The 24,542-nt window shown below is 36.9% G+C and overlaps 1 protein-coding gene across 4 annotated transcripts in view; it reads right to left on the bottom strand.

Annotated features, from left to right (window-relative positions):
* LOC117295732 (neurexin-1-like) overlaps nucleotides 1-24,542 on the bottom strand; it is a 97,036-nt gene that overhangs the window by 39,449 nt on the left and 33,045 nt on the right. For all 4 annotated transcript variants that reach the window (XM_033778464.1, XM_033778455.1, XM_033778481.1 and 1 more), the window contains 3 exons: nucleotides 23,635-23,649; nucleotides 10,757-11,064; nucleotides 9,789-9,950 (listed from right to left, as the gene is read on the bottom strand). In XM_033778464.1, the coding sequence (XP_033634355.1) occupies nucleotides 9,789-9,950; nucleotides 10,757-11,064; nucleotides 23,635-23,649 (485 nt within the window). The remainder of the gene's footprint in view (nucleotides 1-9,788; nucleotides 9,951-10,756; nucleotides 11,065-23,634; nucleotides 23,650-24,542) is intronic.

Here is a 24,542-nt window from a genome sequence, read left to right as displayed (position 1 = left end):
AGAAGACAATTAAGAAGACAGTTAAGAAGACAATAAAGAAGACAGTGTGAAAATAAGACTGAAGAGAAGACAACGAAGAAAACAACGTGAAGAAAACACAATGAAAAAAAACAATGTGAAGAAGACAATGTGTAAATATAAGACAATGTGAAGAAAAGACAATGGGAGATAATGTGAAGAGAAGACAACGATGAAAACAATGTGAGGAAATTACAATGAAAAGAAGGTAAAGAAGACAATGTGAAGACAATGTGTAAAGAAAAGAGAACGAAGTAGACAATGTGAAGAGAAGACAATGGGAGACAATGTGAAGAGAAGAAAATAAAGAAAACAAAATGAAAGATACCTAAACATACTGGTAAATATTAAACAGGTACAACATGTCAATTATTCCTCCTTCTGCTCGATAATTAGTGTATGGTCAAATAATTAGTGTAGTCAATGTTTACTCTTATAAAGTCCAAACACTCAGAAGTAATTGATCTGTTGTTTTTATGAACACTGACAAACAATTCTCAATTCTTTTAGTCATCAATTTTGCTCATAACAGGTACACACATATTTTGTTTAAATGGTATGCTTCAATACCTGTTAGAAAGCAAAAGTATTTTCTTTCTCCCCCCCCCAAAAAAAAAAAATACTTTTCTCAATTCCCTTACTGCCTCATCAGTAGAACGGAAATTCCTGTTCAATATCATTTCAAAATACTTACAAATTTAATGCAATGCGTGACCATGAAATCTGTTTGTGTCCAACCTTGTGCATAATTCCCCTTCAATATTGATAACCTTAAAATAAAATCATACAGTTGGTGCACTCATAAACACTCGGCCAAGGAACTCATGCATAGAATCCGTTAACTTGGACTGAAGTAGGGCTTGCGGATTTAGGTATAGATCGGTGTGGATCAATGCGGGATACATCTGGCCAGGTGATGCTATGATTTTATGCATTGTTTTGTAAATAACTATGGAGGAAGAAGTAAGACGGCACTTACTGGGAATGCATGGGTTGCAATCTCTTATGTTCATCTAGATTATGGGGTCAGAATGGTTTACTTGCACTTTCACTTCAATAAAGTAGTGTAATGCGTTCAGGGCACCAGTTCTGTGATTTACAGGACACCAGTTGTTAGAAGTGTGATGTGTACACAGGGCACTAGTTTATAGATATGTTATGTGTTCAGGGCACAAATTGATTGAAGTGTGATGTGAACACAGGGCACGAGTTTATCAAAGTGTATTGTGTACAGGGCACTGTGAAGGTACTACTTTATATACACACAGCGCAGTAATATACCGTGACCTCAATACGTCACTAGGTCGATCCAGGTACTCTGCCCAGTAAACAGTAATCTTGTATCTTGTATGAATCAGTCACGTCAATAATAAATCATTACATTACTCCAGAATATATGTCTGCCGATATAGTATTATTACATGGTGGCAGCAAAGGATCAGGCAAGTGTCTCATCAAGTTTTTAGCAATAACTGTGTACAGAATTTGATCCGATTGGACAGGACAAATCCAACGAACGGCACTGCTGGACGGACACATTCCGCCATTTTGACAGGTGAGTTACAGTACATGTAAATCAACGCTACGTACCATACGTGTACCACGTACCGTGTAGACTGCATAAAACGCAAAAACAACTACACGCATATTGTGATACGAACATTTTAACTGTATTTTCACGCAATGGCTGATACAATACCTCATCCAAAGATGGACTGGAGCCATCCAGATCGCCCTCAGGCTTATAAAGAGTTTAAGCAGACATCAAATATGTGGTTCCAGGTCAAGAACATTGTACCTGATAAGCAGCACAACTACATAATTTTGTGGGCAGGTCGCGAGGGGCTCAGGATTTTCAACACCTGGGGCCTCACTGATGAACAGCTACAAGATCCCACAAACATATGGGATAAGTTTTCGAAGCATGTACAGCCTCATGAGAACTTTAGAATACACCGGCTTGAATTTCAGCGGTACAAACAGATTGATTCAGAGTCTGTTGATGACTTTTATACACGTTGCAAGGCAAAGGCCATGAAATGTCAGTTCAAGGAAAATTCTGCACTCGAGGAACGCATCATTGAGGTACTGATTTCCGGTATCAAATACACGCAGACGCAAAAGAAATTGCTAGGCAAGGACGAAAAGCTGTCTTTGCAGGATGCTCTTGACATATGCCGTACACATGAAGCTAGTGTGAACCACATGGCTCAACTCGGCAACATCGGACACGATGCCAAGGTGGATATGGTAAAACTTCGCGGTCAATGTAAAAACTGCGGGGGCAGTCATCCATACAAGCCGAGAGATGGATGTCCAGCATACGGCACTACATGCAGAAAATGTGGTAAAACTGGACATTGGCAACAGGTATGCCTCAGCTCTGCTGGCAAAGGACAAAGCCAACAACAGCGGCGCAAACCACGACCCAGATCAGATAGTCGACCTTGCGGATCGTACAGGAGAAGCAACACTCCGAAACCTAATAAACGTCAAAGTGAGGTTCACTATGTCCAGCAACAGGACATGGATGATGCATCCAATGACTTTGAGAACATGAGCTTTGAGACAGTCACAATCACGCAACATATCGACGGTATAAACAATACCAACAACAAGCGAGTAGACAATCGCGATCAAGTGTTCACGACGCTCAACATCAAGCTCAAACAACGGCCAGGCAATCACACGCTCACAGCAAAAGTTGACACGGGTGCACAGGGAAATATCATCCCCCTCCGATTATTTCGCCGCATGTTCCCCACATTGTTGGACGCAGAAGGATTTCCAAAACTTGGCGCTACAACCCCAGTAAAGGGAATTCTCACAGCTTACAATGGCACACAAATACCGCAGCATGACAGTATAACAGTTCCATGCAAATTCAACAGTGGTGAGTGGATAGACGCAGAGTTCTTCATTGCTGACGCAACAGGACCCGCAATTATTGGACTGCCAAGTTCACGCGCACTCAAACTCCTCACGATGAATTGTACCATACGTACACCCGCAACGCCAACGCCAACGCCTAAAATCGCAAACTTGGGGCCACTACGCAACAAGAAGGACCTCAAAGCCCAATATCCGGATCGATTTACCGGTATTGGCAAGTTTCATGGTCAATTTCACATTACGCTGCACGAGGACGCGCAACCTTCCGTACAACCGCCTCGCAAATATCCCATCCAGCTCAAGGATGAAATGAAAGCCGAACTTGACAGGATGTCAGCGTTAAATGTAATAGCCAAGGTGATAGAGCCCACAGACTGGGTGTCGTCACTTGCATTTAGCAGGAAAGCCAACGGCCAACTTCGGATCTGCCTCGATCCAAAAGACCTGAATCGAGCCTCCAAACGCACGTATCACAAAACGCCAACGCTCGAGGAGATTACCCACAAGTTCAGTGGTGCACGGGTCTTCAGCAAACTTGACGCACGTCACGGGTACTGGTCCATCGAGTTGGATTCAGCGTCCAGTTACCTGACCACGTTCAATTCGCCTTTCGGACGCTATCGCTTCAAACGACTACCATTTGGACTCAAGGTTTCGCAAGATATTTTCCAAGAGAAAATGGAGCAATGCCCCGGTACCATCGGCATAGCCGACGACGTTGCAGTGTTTGGGCATGATATGGAGGAACACAACAAAAACCTTCATAACCTCATGCACATAGCTCACAAATACGGTCTGATCTTCAACTTGGACAAGTGTGATATTAACATTCCCAGCATCAAGTTTTTTGGGTGCTACTATGACGCTCAGGGCGTACACCTTGACCCCGCGAAAGTAAGTGACATTCACTCGCTACCATCGCCAACCAACGTCAACGAACTGCAACAATTTCTCGGTTTGGTCCAGTACATGGCACCATTCATACCAAACCTCGCAGATCATACTGACACCATATGTGCACTCGTACGCAAAGATAGCGATTGGCAATGGTCAGCATCGCACCAGACAGCGTTTGACAAAGTGAAATCCATGATCAGCATCGAATGTACACTAACGTACTTTAACACTCGCAAACCAACAGTCATTCAAGTTGACGCCTCGTTAAAAGGGCTCGGTGCAGCTCTTCTACAGGACAACAAACCTGTCGCATTCGCGAGCAAGGCTCTCACCGACGCCGAGAAACGCTACGCGAACATCGAACGAGAATTGCTAGCTGTAGTGTTTGGTTGCACTCGTTTCCATACTTACATATATGGATCAAAGTTCACCGTCGAGTCGGACCACAAACCGCTAGAGAACATACAACACAAAAGCATGGCTAACACTCCGCCACGACTGCAGAGAATGATGTTACGCCTGCAACCGTACGACTACAACATAGTCTACCGCCCTGGACGCGAAATGGTACTCGCAGACACACTATCGAGGCTTGGCCCAACGCGCGGTCCACGGATTGATCTCGATACGACCATATACGACGTACAGTTCTCTACAGACAAGCTTGCAGAAATGCAACGCCAGACACAAAGTGACAAAACACTACGCCTCCTCAGTGAAACTATCGTCACTGGGTGGCCGGATGACCCAAAACAACTACCCAAGTGCATCCGCCACTACTGGTCCAACCGCGATGAACTATCGGTTGATAACGGTCTCGTCATCAAGGGCGAACGAATCGTCATCCCTGAGACAATGCAAAGCAGAAGCATTGCAAAAGATTCACGCGGGACACCAAGGCATCAACAAATGCCAGCTCAGGGCCAAAACATGCATCTTCTGGCCTGGCATCAATAAAGACATTGAACAATTGGTAAGCGCATGCAGCACATGCCAACGACACCAAAAAAGCCAACCTGCGGAACCACTTATTCCTCACGACATTCCACAGCGACCGTGGCAAACCGTAGGGACAGACATGTTCCACTACAACAACGCAGAATACTTGATTATAGCGGACTACTACTCAAAGTACCTATTTATCAGGAAAGTCAGTGGACGGTGCACAAGTGCCACAGTCATACGCCTCACAGAACAGATTTTCAGTGAACTAGGCATCCCCACGAAAGTAATCAGCGACAATGGCCCACACTACGACAGCCACGAATATCGCAAATTCGCTCGTGACTGGGGATTTGACCACGTGACATCAAGCCCCAGATATCCGCAAAGCAATGGTTTTATTGAAAGAGCCATCCAAACTGTCAAAGCTACATTGACAAAAGCCCAACAGTCCGACATGGACATAGATCTCGCTCTACTTTGCCTACGCACTACTCCGTTGGACAATGTTATTCCCTCACCAGCGGAACTACTATATGGACGCAAACTAAGGAGCAACCTTCCTATCAAAATTTGCAACACGGTACCCCAAAAGGACGCAATCCATCAACGCCTCGTCGCTCGTCAGACTAGTCAGAAAGATAACCATGACAGGTATGGTGTGCGTGCCCTACCCCCTCTCAGTGTAGGCCAGCATGTTAGCGTACAAGATCAACAGTCTGGCAATTGGTTACCTGCTGTCGTGAAAGACAAATGTCCAGAACCCCGATCGTACATGATCGAAACACCAATCGGACATTTACTACGACGTAACAGGAGACAATTACGCCCACGCGACACAGAGAAGAAACAAGTCCGTTTCACCGACACACCACCAGTTGAGCTTCCTCAACTAACACCTACTCCCAAACCGCAGGAAAACAAACTTTCCCATGGACAAAACAACTCGGAGAAACCAGACAGTAACTCTGATCAAACTTATCACACACGCACTGGTCGTGCTGTGACAAAGCCAAAACGGCTTATCGAATCCTAAAGAAGGAAAATCAGAACAGTGACATTTCAAGAAGACATTGAAAAACTCAGTTATTACTATTGATGTTACCACTGCTATTTTGTTGACAAACAAAATTTGTTGACAAACAAAGTTACTGCTGTTGATGTTTATCAGTTTTAATTGTTGTTGAACAAGTTGTTACAAACCGTTTTTATTGCATGTTGTAAAAAACTGGAGTCAACTTAAACCCTAAACAACTCAAAAGTATGTTTACTGTTCTTGCATATATGTGACAAAATTTATATCATTGGATCGCGCACATTGAAGTATTTTGTACCAGTGTTTTCAATTTTTATCGATTCCAATATGCCTAAATAGTCCTTCATTTAGCAAGCCATTTTGTTATGTGAATTCCTCGAAAAAGGGAGGATGTGAAGGTACTACTTTATATACACACAGCGCAGTAATATACCGTGACCTCAATACGTCACTAGGTCGATCCAGGTACTCTGCCCAGTAAACAGTAATCTTGTATCTTGTATGAATCAGTCACGTCAATAATAAATCATTACATTACTCCAGAATATATGTCTACCGATATAGTATTATTACAGGCACTAGTTTATAGAAGTGTGATGTGTACAAAGGGCACCAGTTTATAGAAATGTTATGTGTTCTGCAGCCGATTTCACGAAACACTAAGATTAATCCTATCTCGAGTAAGGACGAGTAGTCCGTCCTAACTTAAGATGGGTTCAATGCGTCCTAATGTCTTCATATACGGAACTGAACTCGTCCTAAGTCCTAAGATTAATCCTAAGTTAAGAAGAGTTTGGTGAAATCGACGGCAGGACACAAATTGATAGAAGTGTTATGTGAACACAGGGCACGAGTTTATCAAAGTGTATTGTGTACTGGGCACCAGTTTATAGAAGTGTGATGTGTACACAGGGTACCAGTTTATAGAAATGTTATGTGCTCACAGGGTACCAGTTTATAGAATTGTGACGAGTACATCACTGGGCACCAGTTTATACCCAGGTCAAAATTCCAGTTGAACCTAGTTAAACTGGGTTTAACTGGAACTAGTTGAAAACCAGTTGATAAGCTAGTTATACACAGTTAATACCAGTTGGTTTAATACGGAAAATGGACAGAAACCTAATGGTTTATAATTTCAACCTAGGTGAACTCAGTTAAACAAAGTCCAAACCAGTTGGTTAATATGGAAAATGGGACGAGTTTGGTCACTATCCAGTTGAACCAGTTGACATCAGTTAACTAGGTTCAACTGGAATTTTGACCTGGGTAGAAATGTTGTGTACCAGTTTATAGAATTGTGACATGAACACAGGGCACCAGTTTATAGAAATGTTATGTGTTCAGGACACAAATTGATAGAAGTGTTATGCGAACCTGATAATACTTGTCATATGAAATACTTAGTTGAGAGTTGACCATTTCAAAACTCGAATTTGCCTTCAACTGAAAAAAACCGTCTTACTCTGTGACCATATCGTAAATGCACAATGTTGTATCCAATGTTGTATTGATTCATGTGTACATGTGGGTTATTTTCAATGCACAATGTTGTATCCAATGTTGTATTGATTCATGTGTACATGTGGGTTATTTTCAATGCACAATGTTGTATCCAATGTTGTATTGATTCATGTGTACATGTGGGTTATTTTCAATGCACAATGTTGTATCCAATGTTGTATTGATTCATGTGTACATGTGGGTTATTTTAAGTGAGATATGACTTTTTGTCACTTTCAAACTTGTGTGTAACTTGTGTGTGACACGCCTAAGAATCATTTCATCTAAATTTCTTCTAAAAGGTTCACACCTTTGATTTCACAGAAGTAGTAGTAGTATTGTTGAAGTGATGCTAAAAACTTCGTTCACTTTTTATTTTGTAATAACAATGATCAAGCATTAGGCAGCTCAAAAAATCTTTTAATAATTTCCAAACTGTGTTTTTCCCAGAAACCTTATGTTATGATAATGTCAAGAAGGAAAAGATAATGTCTACTTGCTTGGTCTCATTTGAAATTTTTTTGAATAAGCAGGTTTCCAGTGATCAGGAAAATCTGATCAGGAGGGGAAACCTTACATGTATAAGTAAACCACAGTCTCCTTCTCCGCAAACAACACTTCTTCACTTAAAAGAAAAGTATTCCTTTTGATTTTTATAATCAGTTGATTGTTTTACTAAAAGTATACCCATCAGGTCATAACATCAGATGTTACCTGCTACATGAACACTGCTAGTAAATTACTCAAATATAATTGTCATGACTTCCTTAAAAGATGTTCCTTGAATTGGCTATAACTTATACACTTTCCTTTAATTGCCTTTAGATGACAGCTTTAATTATCAATAAAGTTGGTATGTAAGAGTAGGTTTGTGAGATGATTTCAAACACCAACTCACATTACTGATTTACTGGAATGCAATGTTTCTTGAAGATGTAAGTGACTGTAACAGGAAATGTGTTAACGCTAAACTATGGTTCAAGTAATCCTTTTCGCTTCAAACTAGCTTGTATCTTGAGTCTTAAATTACACTTGAGATAGAAATATCATCCAAAGACATGAATTTGCCTGCAGTCATGTTAGGTTATTCATCGGTTTAAAACGTTGTCGAGATATAAATATTAACTGCCTTGGCATCAAGTAGCCTATAGAGACTTAGATTATGAATACATAGATGTAGTGGTGAAACCTACATAGATGTAGATGTAGTGCTGAAACCTACATATCCAAAGTACAATCTTAACCAGGGTTCGAAATTAGCGTTCGCCCAATCGCCAAATGCGAGTGAAAATAGCATCGAGCGAGTCAAAATCCTTTCTCACTAGCCCGCCGGGTGAGTCAAATTTTTGTTCCTTTTCACATATTAATGAGGGGCCAGTGGCAAATCCCAAATAAAACTTGAACTAAAGCTTTTAAAATAGTAAGTTTGACATTTCTAGATACTTGCTAGATTTAATTTGGTCATGATCGGGACCAAAATTGCAGCGTTCATTTCAGAAAACACGATGCACAAACCACATGGTGCAGAGTAGCCACACACAGTCGCCCACTAGTCCATGCAGTATGCACAGCACATACACAACACACACAGTCATCCAAAGTATGTACATTCCGACCAACATTCCGCACGCTGTGATTGGCCGTTGATGGCTGTTGATTATTCCATATTCATTACCTTCTTGACTAAACTTCAATGCAGTAAACATTCGCGAACGGAGTAAAAAATCGCCGCACGTTGTGACTATGCACAATGTACAGCCTTGGAGGAATTCTAATAGCATGGACAACTTTTGTCAACAGAGGGTGTTGCGGGGCAAAGTTCATTGAATTATTTCTTGATGTGCGTTGTTGACTGATCGTTGATTCATGAAGATTTTGTTGCAAAGGGAGTCCAATACACGTTCAAATCAACCAAACCCCTAACCACGAAGTCATTCAAGTTGTTGTTGATGTAAAAAGGGATAATTTAAGGTATTAATTAAGAGATAATGCTAAAAAAACGAAATTTTAAGGGCTTCACTTTCGGTTTTTTGTTCCCTCTTTTTTTAATATTATAAATACATGCGGGCTAGTGTAAAAACCTGCGGGCGATGTAGAATTTTGGTTGACTCGCCCGCTGGGCGATTGAAAAAAAAAGTTAAGGGAAACCCCTTTAAACCCCATAGCCAAAACTTCAGAAAAAGCCATTCAAACACAACAAATTTTTTCCTAATAGATGGGCCCTGTTTTACTAAGCTGGCTAACAGACAATCATGGTTCATAAATATTTCTGCTCATCAAAAATCAGCAGGGAAACGATAAACAATCGGTTTTATGGCTAATAACTTGGTTTGCTAAGCAATATTTTTGTGCTATTTTTGATCGTTTGACAAAACAGGCTGATGCATTGTTAGCAATAACTTAAACAAAAGCATTTTCGTTTTGGGAAAAAAGTATTCCCTGAAAAAAACCCACATTAAAATTCCTTCAAACGAACTCAATAAAATACAAAAGAACTTACATCTCTTAGATTTCCTCTGAAGTTTTCAGCCACCCTGGAACCCTTTAATGTGTTAGGGTTCTGACTCCCGCCAACATAAAACTCCTCTGAAACAGTCAGTCGTCCAAAATTACCCCTTGTGGAGCCCGCCGCTAAAAGACTTCCATCGACTCGAACTTTGACCTGTCATGTTTTCAGAAGCGAGAGCTTTTGTTAAAGTAGAAGTGTTTGGCTCTATAATTTCATTTACACTTGGAACAAATGAATTGATAATTTGTTAAAACTTGGTAAAATAATAAAAACTGTGAAATTAGTCTTGTTACGCAACATTAACTTGTCAAAACTTTTTGCAATCCATATAACAACAAATGTCTCAAACAATCATAAATCTGCTAGTCAGAGTAAAACTAAAATACCGCATTAAGGTTTCCATCAGGTCAATACATTTTGTTGTAATCCCCAGACTTGTTGAAGCAATTAACAGAGAGTCTATTTTCTCCCTAGATATAAGTCGATCGTTGCTGTTCTAAATTGTGGGATAGTAGCAAAACATCCCCTGGCAAAGAAGGATGGTTTTTAAAAAGCTGGATCAAATCGATCCATATCAAACGCTAAACACTCCTTTAGAGTGGCTCCCTAGGTAAGTGGGCAGTAGGTCCAAAATAAACATGGGAGGAAATCCTGGCTTCTCCATCAGCTGCTCCTGTTTTCTGCATGTTAAAGCCTCTGTAGGAGGTTTAAATGGGATGCATGACAGAACAGTGCCTTCAGATAGTCTGCTACAGAGCAAATTGACTGAAACACTGAATTGTCAAGACATCAATTTGTAATGAACTGTTTTTAATTCATGAAAATTAATTGTGGATGAATGGCAATTGGTCAGAATATCCAGATGGAATTTTTGTTAGGCCAATTTAAATATGCACTTTTTACACATCATTGAAAATCAAGAAGTAGAATTTTAAAGAATGAAGAAAATTTGATCTCACATCTGCCCTTGTTCTTGAGATTCTAACTTTATGCCAGTTATTATCAGTGAAGAAATCCATTTCACGTCTTGGTTGGATGCTTTTCCAGTACTCCCCAGACCCTAAGTTGACCGCCACCTCTAGCAGCCCATTCACCAAGGCTGCATAGATGTAGTCTAATTCTTCACCCACATATAGCAGGAGTCCATTAGGATGCTGTGTACGGAAGTCAAAGACGATATCATCCTGGTCAGAGTTGATCTTCTCTGCTTTAAGAATGTAACTTAGATAGCTGGATCCATCAAAGGTTGCAGTAATCGCCACCTTTTCTGTAAATTAGGAGAACAGTAAGGTTTAATGACTTGTCAATTTTAATAAGTTTTCTTTTACATATTCAGACAGTTATTATTATTTGAACAAAAGTCATCCAGGTAAGGGCAAAAGTAAAATACAAATTGTGACTCTAGGTTCAAGAAGGAGTCTTGTGATTTGAACATCTGTAATGCAGAAGCAAAATGGTGTTTAAAATTTATCTTAAGAGTCAACATTCATTTCCATAACATTCTCCCAATGGGGTACTTTGTAAGGAGATGTATTGCCTAATTATAGTGGATGCAAACCTATGGACTTTCTAAGACTTTAGAAATTCACAATGTTCTTTGCTAGATCTAAATGATTTTTTAAGTGAATGAGCCACTTTGTTCATGAAGGTTTCATAATCCAGCAAATCCTGACAATTGCATTTTGCCCAATTCATGAGCAATCTGCTAGTATCAACTTTGTTGTAAATACGTTTGCCACAAACACCTGTATGGATCCCTATAAATGGTCCTACCATTTCCATTGCCACCTTCAAGTTAACAGATGTGGAAACAATGTTTAAAACCATGGAGCGGGGCATTTAACTATAAACACTATTAGCATACACTGGTTTAGATCACTAGAGTTTGGAAGATTGAAATAACTCTGTATTCTTAAAGACAAATGTAAAAACAAAAAATTTAAACAAATCTTTCAGAAAGCAATGATCTCAGTTGTCTCTAAACCAAACCGCAAATTCATTTCTCGTGATAAGTTCATCCAACAGTTATGGATGCATTTCACTTGACCATGTCACAGGGATACATTGCTGGAATAACTTTAATGATGATTATTTCAAAAATCCCTAAAGTGCTTGTTACTCCACAAATCTGCTACACAAGCACCAGAAAACATCTGCGTGCATCCAGTATTTATAAATAGCCCCCATCCCCATCCCCTAATCATCAACAATAATGACAGGTTTCCCCATGCAGGTTTTTCAATAATAATCTTGTGCACCTGTTATTCCCCTCCAATCTGCTCTGGTATGGGAATGTTGCTCATGTTTTAATGTCTATAAACATTATCTCTTGGGATAACGGGTCAATTCATGCTTTAAGGAGGTTTGTTTTCTTTAGAGTTTTCTCTTAAAGTTCAATGAGATGCACTTCATTGATCTTGAAAAATGATTTGGTAAAAACATGCCCTATTACAGCCAGGGATGTTCACCGAAGACTATCGACCAGTCTGTTTTTCAAGCTGCTCTTGGTCATTTATCATTTACCTTCCAATAATACAATTTCTTTCCTGAGTCACAAACGTGTTTAGTGTGCATGATAAATTACGCTTGTCTAGCTTATCAAGGATGAATGTTTCACAAATTAGATGTAGGCCTACTACCAAAGTTTCAAAAAAATTATATAATAAAATAACCTTTGTTCAAGTATTTTGAAGTTGCAAAATATTTTGTTTAGCAGAGTGTGGGTTCGAATCCCGGTTGTGACACTTGTGTCTCTGAGCAAGACATTTAACTATAATTGCTTCTATCCACCTCTCCACCCAGGGGTAAATGGGTACCAATGAGGGCAGAGATGGTTCTTGTGATTGGTTTAGCCGAGTAGCGCATATATTGCGCACAGGCTGTATACTCCCAAGGGAGTTGAGATGGATAAGGAATGAGTTAAGGCCCAGTGATGACCAGGGGTAATAATGTCGGAAACGCTTTGAGATGCCCTCTGGTGTGAAAAGCGCTATATAAAAAGGGTCTATTATTATTATTGTAATTATAATGAGTGTTTTTTGCACATCACTTTTTACTCAATACTTCACCACACTGCCAGAGTAAGTCATTCATTGAGTTGATATGGTTGGTATATTATACACAAAAGTGAGAATATCCAACTTTGAGTTGAATGCACTGAACTGCTATTTTTTTTTGCTGTGGCACAAAATACTTAAAATACTTGCGAAGGGTAAACCGTGTTGAAAAAAATCCCACCACAAGCTTCATCATTAGTGAAAGCAGAACGAGAAAAAAAGCCCCGTGGCAGGTTCACCAAAAACACTATTATATATATTTGTTGCCATTCCAACAAAACTCTCAAGTTGTAAATTGTTTTCTTTCCCTATCTGTTTTTCAAAGGCAGAACAACTGATCAAAAAATCATTTTTATTTTAAATAATAGCTTGTCATATCTTAAATCAGTAGTGACATATCATTGATATTATCATGTTGATTTGTCCCCATGTAACCACAACTCAACATGTACCCTACATCTCATGTAAGTGGTTTTTATACTTGAGGGAGCCAGCATAGATATGCTACCTGATATAAAACCCTTTCCCCTAGAGTCTACAATCTAATACACCATATATCTTACACACAATATCTCACAATAAACCAAATAAACATGGATGCCATGACAATCTCTTTGCTCCTTGCAATCTATATTAGCAGCATGGTCATATTAACTTTAAGGATTACTTTTGCAGGGGTAATGGTCGGCTAAATGATAGCCAATGACTACCCAGACCCCCTCCACTTGATGAGGGCCGGGTGATTTACTGATGTCATTTATCGGCAGCATCTCTCCTTCTCCATTGATAGCAATGATAATAGTTTGAGTTGACTGTATATTATCTCCACTGTGATGCCATGGCAACAAGGCAGAAAGGTACTTCCGGGCAAGTCCTTAGAATAACAACTCTTTTGGAGAATTGGCTGTGTTCCAAACTGACATAGATCTTGAAAACATTTCAAGAACACAGTCATAGAATACTGAATGTCAACATCATGGAAGCATTGTCAGTTTTAAAACTTGGCAGTAATGAAATGTTGCATGAAAGAACAAACAGAGTTACCAATGCTCTGACAAAGGTACTCGTTAAAACATCAAAAAGTAGGTCAATTCCCAAGTGTTCTTAATTTAAAAACATTGAATGGATGAGTGATTTAAGATATTTCAAAATGAGTTTTCATCTCGTTTTCCCCTTTAATTAATGTGATCAAACCAAAGCTAAAATTAGCATTTTACATATTTTTTAATTATTATTATTATTGATTTGGCAATTTCATATATAAATACAACATTACAAATAATTTATACGATAGGGATAACACTCTTAAAAACATTAAATATAAAAATATATTCATCTGGAAAGAAAAATCAGTTAAATGGGGGATACAGACATAGTGTAATCTTGCTGTACTTTGCTTATCTCTTTATGCTTAAAGGCAGTGGACACTATTGGTAATTACTCAAAATAGTTGGCATAAACCCTTACTTCGGAACGAGTAAATGGGGAGAGGTTGGTAGTGTAAAACATTGTGAGAAACGGCTCCCTCTGAAGTGGAGTAGTTTTTGAGAAAGAAGTAAATTTCCATGAATTTGATTTCGATACCTTAGATTTAGAATTTGTGTAACAAGGGTGTTTTTCTTACATAGTATCTTGTAACTTTGATTACCGATTGAGCTAAAATTTCCACAGGTTTGTTATTTTGTTATTTTATGCCAATGTTGAGATACAGCAAGTGAGAATACTGGTCTTTGACAATTACCAATAGTGTTGTTAATGTTTATAAATCAGTACAGCGTTTTGAGATTTTTCAGTATGTAAGATGCTATATCAAAAATTAATTATTATTAAATAAAAAGCGGGGAGGTGGCAGGCAGTAAAATAGAAAACAAAGTACTACAACTTGACTAAGGACAACCGAAAGACATCAACAATTCAGTTCAAAATATGAACACTTTGTACATGTCGATAAGTTTTTTTAAGAAGGATATGCATGTCTTTCTACACAATGTACCTAGTACGTGTAGTACCTACCTTGTTAGTTACATGTGTGGCGTCAGCAGCAAATCCTCAGGATTTGTCAATTTGAAAACACGAATCGAGTCAAAAATTTAAGGGATTTAGATTCAAAATTCCCAAATATCCAGGGATTTGGCAAATCAATCCTGCCAATCTGAATGAAGATACTTGCCTTGAAGGCAGTATTTAGGCTTATCACTTAAATCCTTCAACATTCTTAAACACTCACATTGATTAAAGTCTCTGTATAATTTGAATCCTTCAACATTCTTAAACACTCACTTTGATTAAAGTCTCTGTATAATTTGTTGTTTTAATAGGCTGTATTCCCATACACCTACTCTGTTTATTTTAATGCCAACACAATCAAGAGTTAAATTTAATTATGCATTCATCAATATTTTAAGCTTTAGCCTAAACTAAAGATTATATTTTCATATAATTCAAAATGGTATTTTCTATTCTTATATTACTTACTCTGTGCCTTCTTGCCCTTAATTAGTCTCTTCACTATTTCTTTTTCTAATTATATGAATCATATGTTGACACTAGGGATCAATGCATGAATCACAAACGATTGATTCAAACTGCGCCTGCTGTATTTATATTATGTGTTATTTGACCCTGTGCATAGCAAGCAGGCAGGAATATTGATTCACATAGGCAATGAATTATTCAAAGACAAGCTGATATCAGAACAAGTTGTAAACTTAATCATCAATCATCACTGGTTGCCATTTCACGATGAATAATATCACATAAAGTGGCCGAGGAGTTGGGCAAAGATTTCCAAAACAAAGATGCCTCCTCGGCTAAAAGAACTTAAATGTTTCCTTATTAAACCTGATCGTAAATTCAGTTATAAAGAGTGCACAGTGCATTCATTTTATTACACAAAGTTCAGTTATAAACAGTGCCTATAGTACATGGCAATTCATTTTATTAGCTACAGTTTTGCTTAGAAAACATTTTTGAATCTGAATAATGCTAAGAAAACTACAAGATATTAGGAATCTAGGTTTACAAGACTGCTGAGATTAAAAAGAATAAGAGATTTGAAATGAATTCAAACAAACAAATATAAATAGAGAGGGTGGTGGTGTGGTAAGAAAAACATAGAATGGGACCTTAATATCCAAACATATAGCGACAATTGTGGGATCTATCTCAGCTTCATGCTCCTAATCATTATAGATACAAACACACGGTTTGTTGAATTATTAGATGATAACAAATTTGTTGATGTCATAGAAAGTTGAGAATGAGCAACCTCAAACTGAAACTGTTGCCTGTGTGCATACTGAGTAAAAGCATTCTTCATTCCTTCAAAGAAGTTTAAGAATTGAGGAAATGTACTTCTGTAAATAACCTGTACACAAACACAATCTTACTGACTGGAAATTGTAAAGGCTCATTCATTATGTGTATCTGCACTTAAAGAAATTGCTTAATGTTTTAGGTGCTACATTAAAAGAAATCAATTTAAAAGAGGACATTGTTTATACATATCATTATCATGTTTAGGGTAGTACATCACTCTTTGAAAGCCAGTTAAGAACAATTTATGATCAGCGTTTTATTTATGGGACAAAACTAAACTTCTCCACTAGAAATGAATATAAAAAAAACCTACATGTATTGCCCTTAGAAAAATAATGAGTGACTGCCTTGCGTACTTTCATGCCTGAGAACGACCAGCATCTCATTTTAATCAGTACCTTATACATTTGTATGTACTGAGATAAGTCCAGTATGACAATCTTTCTTGTGCTTCGGCTGATTAATTTCAGCGTGAACTTCCTCGTGTGGTGTCATTAATGATCATCTCCCGACGTGAGCGTTTATTACAGAGTAAATGTAATTTAGGCATGGTACTAAGGCGCTGTCATGCGTGTACAGTACCATGCCAAAATGAATAACAGAGATTCTGGAGTCTATATCAAGAGATAACGTGTTAATTGCAAACATTGACCTACTTCATTATGATAAGAAGGTAGTTTTTCTTAGCTGCAAGGGCATATACATTAACAATGTAATCATTTTGGTTCTAAGGGTTTTTGAATGTAAAATTTCATTTATCATAAAGGAAAGGTTTGTTTTATTTGAAAGAGCATCATGTGTGGGTAACTGTTTATGATTTGTTTTATATGATAAAGAATATTTAATTGAATTCGGGCATTCACTCAATAATTATTCACAATGAAGCCATTTTAGCAGACTGAGAATGTAATCCTATATATTTTCCTGGTGTACATGCAGAATGGAATCAAATTCTTTATGGGTCAATAAAGACTTAGCTCATGTAATTAATATGGGACAAACTTTTAGATAGAAGCGAACTAATTTCCTGTACAATAAAAAACAGGAAAAAACATAGCTACAAGTTTGATGTACAAAAATAAAGAAATAATAATTGTGCGTATCTTTTACAGAAACAATCGTTCCCTTTAATCATAAATTGAGTCTGCCTGTGGTTACCGTAGTCTTTTCCCTTCCCTTACAGTATTAGGTGTCAGAAGATAAATTAAAGAAGAGATTAATAACTTAAAGGTTAGCTTTATCCAGCATGAAGTGTTTGTACGTCCTGAGAAGCAAAGGTTCGATTGGCTCATCATCAATACAGCAAGAAAATAAAAATGTTTAGTTCGTATTCTATAACAAAGAGCAACATGTTTAGTTTGTATTATAAACTGCTCACAAAAAGTAAGGAAACTTTTTTCAATCTTCAATCCAGTATATTTGTTATTATTTATTACTCTCTTTGTATATGGTATATATCAATGCAAAGCTGAACTGTTCCTCTTTAAAATGATACCACATTTGCAATGATTACATGTTGCTGAACTTGGTTACACGAATAACAATGAGGCAAAGTCACAAATCAAACGTGCCAAAATTACCGTTGTCTGTGAATGGTCAATAGGTAATGCTCCATTATCAAACCGATCAAGCTTTTCAGAACCATTAATGGTTTACACAAAGATTTGCACCAGTGAGCTCATCAGAAACAAATAACCCTCATCTCTTGAAAAACACCTTGTTTGATGGGTATTTGCAAGACGATATTCTACAGTCGATTGCAGTCCCATACTTGCAGACTCTTGGACCAAAAATGCCATCTTTCAAGATGACAACACTCGCCCCCATCGAGCCCGACTGGTGACTGACTACCTGAACAATGTTGGGGTGCACCGGATGGATTGGCCCGCTAACAGTCCAGACCTGAACCCCATGGAACATCTGTGGGACCAGCTTGGCCTCGCTGTTCGCGCCAGAACCACCAACACATCAACTGTGGCTGACCTAACAAGGTTCCTTAATGAAGAATGGAACGCCATCCCTCATCATCAGCGCATCACAAGACTTTTGTGCAGCATGAGAAGAAGGTGCCAGGCTGTCATCAACGCCTCGGGATCATCCACTCGTTACTGAACTTCTTTTATCAATAAAGTGTATTAAGATCAGTAAGTTGTCTTGCTCTATACCAAACTTCTTGTCTCAATAAAGTGGATCAAGATCAGTAAGTTGTATTGCTTGTTTGAATTACAGTGTCAATTTGATTGTTCACACAGTAACACAAAATTGCTAATTTTGGCACATTTGATTTGTGACTTTGTCTCATTCTCATTAACGTGGTCAAGTTCAGCAACATGTAATCATTGCAATTGTGGTATCATTTTAAAGAGGAACAGTTCAGCTTTGCAATGATACATACCATATACAAAGAGAGTATTAAATAATAACAAATATACTGGATTGAAAAAAGTTTCCTTACTTTTTGTGAGCAGTTTATAACAAAGAGCAATATGTTTAGTTTGTATTCTATAACAAAGAGCAACATGTTTAGTTTGTATTCTATAACAAAGAGCAATATGTTTAGTTTGTATTATATAACAAAGAGCAACATGTTTAGTTTGTATTATATAACAAAGAGCAACACGTTTAGTTTGTATTCTATAACAAAGGGCAACATGTTTAGTTTGTATTCTATAACAAAGAGCAACACGTTTAGTTTGTATTCTATAACAAAGGGCAATATGTTTAGTTTGTATTATATAACAAAGAGCAACATGTTTAGTTTGTATTCTATAACAAAGAGCATTATGTTTAGTTTGTATTATATAACAAAGAGCAACATGTTTAGTTTGCATTCTATAACAAAGAGCAATATGTTTAGTTTGTATTCTATAACAAAGAGCAATATGTTTAGTTTGTATTATATAACAAAGAGCAACACATTTAGTTTGTGGTCTATAACAAAGGGCAACATGTTTAGTTTGTATTATATAACAAAGAGCAACACGTTTAGTTTGTATTCTATAACAAAGGGCAACACGTTTAGTTTGTATTCTATAACAAAGAGCAACATGTTTAGTTTGTATTATATAACAAAGAGCAACATGTTTAGTTTGTATTCTATAACAAAGGGCAATATGTTTAGTTTGTATTATATAACAAAGAGCAACATGTTTAGTTTGTATTATATAACAAAGAGCAACACGTTTCGTTTGTATTCTATAACAAAGAGCAACATGTTTAGTTTGTATTATATAACAAAGGGCAGCATGTTTAGTTTGTATTCTATAACAAAGGGCAACATGTTTAGTTTGTATTCTATAACAAAGAGCAACACGTTTAGTTTGTATTCTATAACAAAGGGCAACATGTTTAGTTTGTATTCTATAACAAAGAGCAACACGTTTAGTTTGTATTCTATAACAAAGAGCAACATGTTTAGTTTGTACTCTATAACAAAGGGCAACATGTTTAGTTTGTATTCTATAACAAAGGGCAACATGTTTAGTTTGTATTCTATAACAAAGAGCAATATGTTTAGTTTGTATTATATAACAAAGAGCAACACGTTTAGTTTGTATTATATAACAAAGAGCAACATGTTTAGTTTGTATTCTATAACAAAGAGCAATATGTTTAGTTTGTATTCTATAACAAAGAGCAACATGTTTAGTTTGTATTCTATAACAAAGGGCAACATGTTTAGTTTGTATTCTATAACAAAGAGCAACATGTTTAGTTTGTATTCTATAACAAAGGGCAACATGTTTAGTTTGTATTCTATAACAAAGAGCAACATGTTTAGTTTGTATTCTATAACAAAGGGCAACATGTTTAGTTTGTATTCTATAACAAAGAGCAACATGTTTAGTTTGTATTCTATAACAAAGAGCAACATGTTTAGTTTGTATTCTATAAAAAAGGGCAACATGTTTAGTTTGTATTCTATAACAAAGAGCAACATGTTTAGTTTGTATTCTATAACAAAGAGCAACATGTTTAGTTTGTATTCTATAACAAAGGGCAACATGTTTAGTTTGTATTCTATAACAAAGAGCAACATGTTTAGTTTGTATTCTATAACAAAGGGCAACATGTTTAGTTTGTATTCTATAACAAAGAGCAACATGTTTAGTTTGTATTCGTTAACAAAAGAGCAACATGTTTAATTTGTATTCGTTAACAAAAGAGCAACATGTTTAATTTGTATTCTATAACTTAAAGGGCAACATGTTGCTATATTTTTCAACCTACAAGAGATGTATGTAATCTTAATTTAAAATATAATTACAAAAAATAACAAATTACATGTGATTTCTTTAGAACTAAATACATTATGTTTACAATTTACCCATATTTGAAATGAAATTCTGATTTGGACCCCTATATGCCAAACATAGATGTTGACAGAATAGGGAGACCACCTGGCTCAATTGAAAAGCTAGTATAGAAACCAGAGGTTGTTGGTTCAAATCCAGTAAAAGTCATCTTTTCTTTGGTTAATTGATTGAAATATATCATGTCTGTTTCTTACTTGAAAAATTCATCTTACAGTGAATATTCCTGAACATGTTTGTTTGCCCCACGAGTTAGTGGCCATCAAAATAACACCATTATGTACCATTTGTTATATCTCAAAGGTTACATGGTTGTTATGCAACACATATTGCAAACATTAGTTGCTGAACATTTAGCAGCCAAAAGGCCATGTTTGGTTTAATGGCTTTGCACAATAGCTATGGTTTGAATGCCATCTAAACAAGGTCCTATTGAACATTGCTACATGAATCAGACGGCATAACCTACACATACTACATCTTACATTGCTACATGAATCAGACGGCATAACCTACACATACTACTTCTTACATTGCTACATGAATCAGACGGCATAACCTACTTCTTACGTTGCTGCAGAGGACCCCTTTAAAATGGCAATGCCATATTTCTTTTGATAAATCTACCTAATATGAATGCAGAGCTTTGTGGATTGGGTTTGTCATCTCATATTGATTGGAAAAATGCTGACCTGGGCAAGACAAGATGAAAAGACAGGAAAAGGATCGTCTTTCTCAATACATACAGGAAATTAAATGAAAGTAAATTTACTCTGAGCAGAATTTATTTCAATTTACTGAGACACTCTGATCAAATCAAGTTGATGTGTACTTAAGATAGTGACACATGTAAATATGAAATTAGTATAGAGTGAGGAAAACTCTATCATGAATGTGTTGTTTAGTGAGATAACATTTTTGATTTTTTTTCTTTCTATTCCAATGGACAGACTATTTTACGTATTTATTTAAAGAAATGCCCTCATCATCCATCTTATAACTCAAAGTCCCTAAACCTCTTACCTACTGTTTTGTAACATATATCAAGTTTCAAAATATTCGATACAAACAATGTAGTATTTATAACTAGTTCCAAAACAAGGTATCATTCTTAGTTTGCGAAAGTTGTCAGATGTTCCAATTGTGAAAGTTTCTCAACCAGACTGCATAAATAACTTAATCAAGAACTCCCAAGAGCCACAAAAGGCATATATTTCTTGCCTGGCAAGGCTGACTGATCAATAAGAAATCTGTTATCACACTTCTTGGACAGAGAACCAAGCAAAAAGAGATCAAAAGACAGCAACAAGAAAAGGCTCTAACTCTGCAAGCTGTCTTGAATTGTGATATGCTTGTTTGTGGATCCACTTTTCAAATGCTTTAACATCATCTTATTAAGACATCTGAACCTGTGGGAAGCTTTTTAATTTTTAATTTAGCCAGGCATGTGTTTGTTACATGTAACTTCTTTTGCCAACTGTTTGCTACATCTAACTTCTTCTGCAGGGCACATGTTTGTTACATGTAACTTTTTCTGTCGAGCACATGTTTGTTGTAACTTCTTCCGACTAGCATGTGTTTCTAACATATAACTTCTTCCGACTAGCACATGTATGTTACATGTAACTTCATCTGCCAGTAACATGTTTGTTACATGTAACTGCTTCCGACTAGCACATGTTTGTTACATGCAACTTCTTCCGACTAGCACATGTTTGTTACATGTAACTTCTTCCGACTAGCACATGTTTGTTACATGTAACTTCTTCAGACTAGCACATATTTGTTACATGTAACTTCTTCTGCAGGGCACATGTTTGTTACATGTAACTTCTTCCGACTAGCACATGTTTGTTACATGTAACTTCTTCAGACTAGCACATGTTTGTTACATGTAACTTCTTCTGCAGGGCACATGTTTGTTACATGTAACTTCTTCCAACTAGCACATGTTTGTTACATGTAACTTCTTCCAACTAGCACATGTTTGTTACATGTAACTTCTTCAGACTAGCACATGTTTGTTACATGTAACTTCTTCTGCAGGGCACATGTTTGTTACATGTAACTTCATCTGCCAGTAACATGTTTGTTACATGTAACTTCATCTGCCAGTAACATGTTTGTTACATGTAACTTCATCTGCCAGTAACATGTTTGTAACATGTAACTTCTTCTGCAGGGCACATGTTTGTTACATGTAACTTCTCCCAACTAGCACACGTTTGTTACATGTAACTTCTTTCAACTAGCACATGTTTGTTACATGTAACTTCTTCAGACTAACACATGTTTGTTACATGTAACTTCTTCTGCAGGGTACATGTTTGTTACATGTAACTTCATCTGCCAGTAACATGTTTGTTACATGTAACTTCATCTGCCAGTAACATGTTTGTTACATGTAACTTCATCTGCCAGTAACATGTTTGTTACATGTAACTTTTTCTGCCGGGCACATGTTTGTTACATGTAACTTCATCTGCCAGTAACATGTTTGTTACATGTAACTTCATCTGCCAGTAACATGTTTGTTACATGTAACTTCTTCTGCAGGGCACATTTTTGTTACATGTAACTTCATCTGCCAGTAACATGTTTGTTACATGTAACTTCATCTGCCAGTAACATGTTTGTTACATGTTACTTCATCTGCCAGTAACATGTTTGCTACATGTAACTTCATCTGCCAGTAACATGTTTGTTACATGTAACTTCATCTGCCAGTAACATGTTTGTTGGATGTAACTTTATCTGCCGGGCACATGTTTGTTACATTTAAGTTTTTTTGTCAAGCACAGGGCACACAATAGTTAGGTTATTGTTGTGCACATGGAAATAACTAGTATATCAAGCCTGAATATTTATCTACAACAAAAGGAATTAACAACTAAAACAAGACAACAGTCACAGCTACACAAATACAAAGACAAGACTATTTGAAAGAACCTCCTATGTCCTTGTGTTACCATCATTAAATCTATATAAATTGAGTTGATAATGGATTCAAATAAAATCTTTGTAGAGATCTAACAAGAAAATCATGGATTGGACACCTAACTAAAATGTACATGCACAAATTTTGTCCTTTTTAAGTAGATCCAAAATGCAATGCTCACAGAAATAATAATAAATACAGAAAGAACCAACCTCTGTCTTCTGGAACTGTTGTCATGGCAACGGAGAGAAGAAGGAGAAAAGAAACAACAATGGTCATCATTTTTTGGTTAACAGGATGAGCAAACTTAAATCTCAGATTGATGTCGTATTTTAGGTAGGAATACAAGGAGGATTCATTTAGTGTTGGACTGGCGAGTGTAATGCATGAAGCATGTAGAGCAGTGAGCATCAGTGACTTTTACGTGCAGATGGAGTGGAATTCAGTCAAGTTACCATGGCAACTGATAGTTTTATCTACAGAAGGGAAAAACAACTCCTTGGAAATTTCCTTCACTCAACATCAATCAAATACACCCAATTTTCAAACCTTATAGTTTATATATTAAAAAACCCAGACAACTGAAGTAATTAATAGTTATTTTAAAATACAAATTGATTAAAAACACAGTGGGAGAGTCAACAGCTAATGCTTGTTACAGTGGTCAACATTTTAAACAGAATTTTTAACAGAATGCCTCTAACTTTCAATGGAAAAAAAAGGAAGGGTGGGGGAAAGAGGATTCAGTAAACTGATTTCTTGTTTAACAAACCCATTCACAAAGGAACTTTCTGTTTGTTTTTGGTTGCAAAATAATTACTGAATGGACAACGTGACAGCTTTTGGATTAGTTTAGTTTGGTTCTTTAAAAAACAAAAAAACAATCATCGATTAATTCAATGTTCTATCTGAAATGTTTTTGGTATCTTAAGTAAAATGGTTTGCAACTGTATGATTAGGTATTATTCTTCCAAGAATAAACCCAAAACTTATTTTTATAAGTTAGATGGTAAATAGTCTTAGAAAGAACCCAGTCAAGTATACATAAAATGACTGTGCTAACTTTCCTCATAACCAAATAAACATGAATAGTATTGATGTGTAAGAAGAATACTTTATG

The sequence above is a fragment of the Asterias rubens genome, chromosome 1, assembly GCF_902459465.1.
Source record: "Asterias rubens chromosome 1, eAstRub1.3, whole genome shotgun sequence".
NCBI lineage: Eukaryota > Metazoa > Echinodermata > Asteroidea > Forcipulatida > Asteriidae > Asterias > Asterias rubens.
This window is presented reverse-complemented; position numbering and strand designations above follow the sequence as displayed.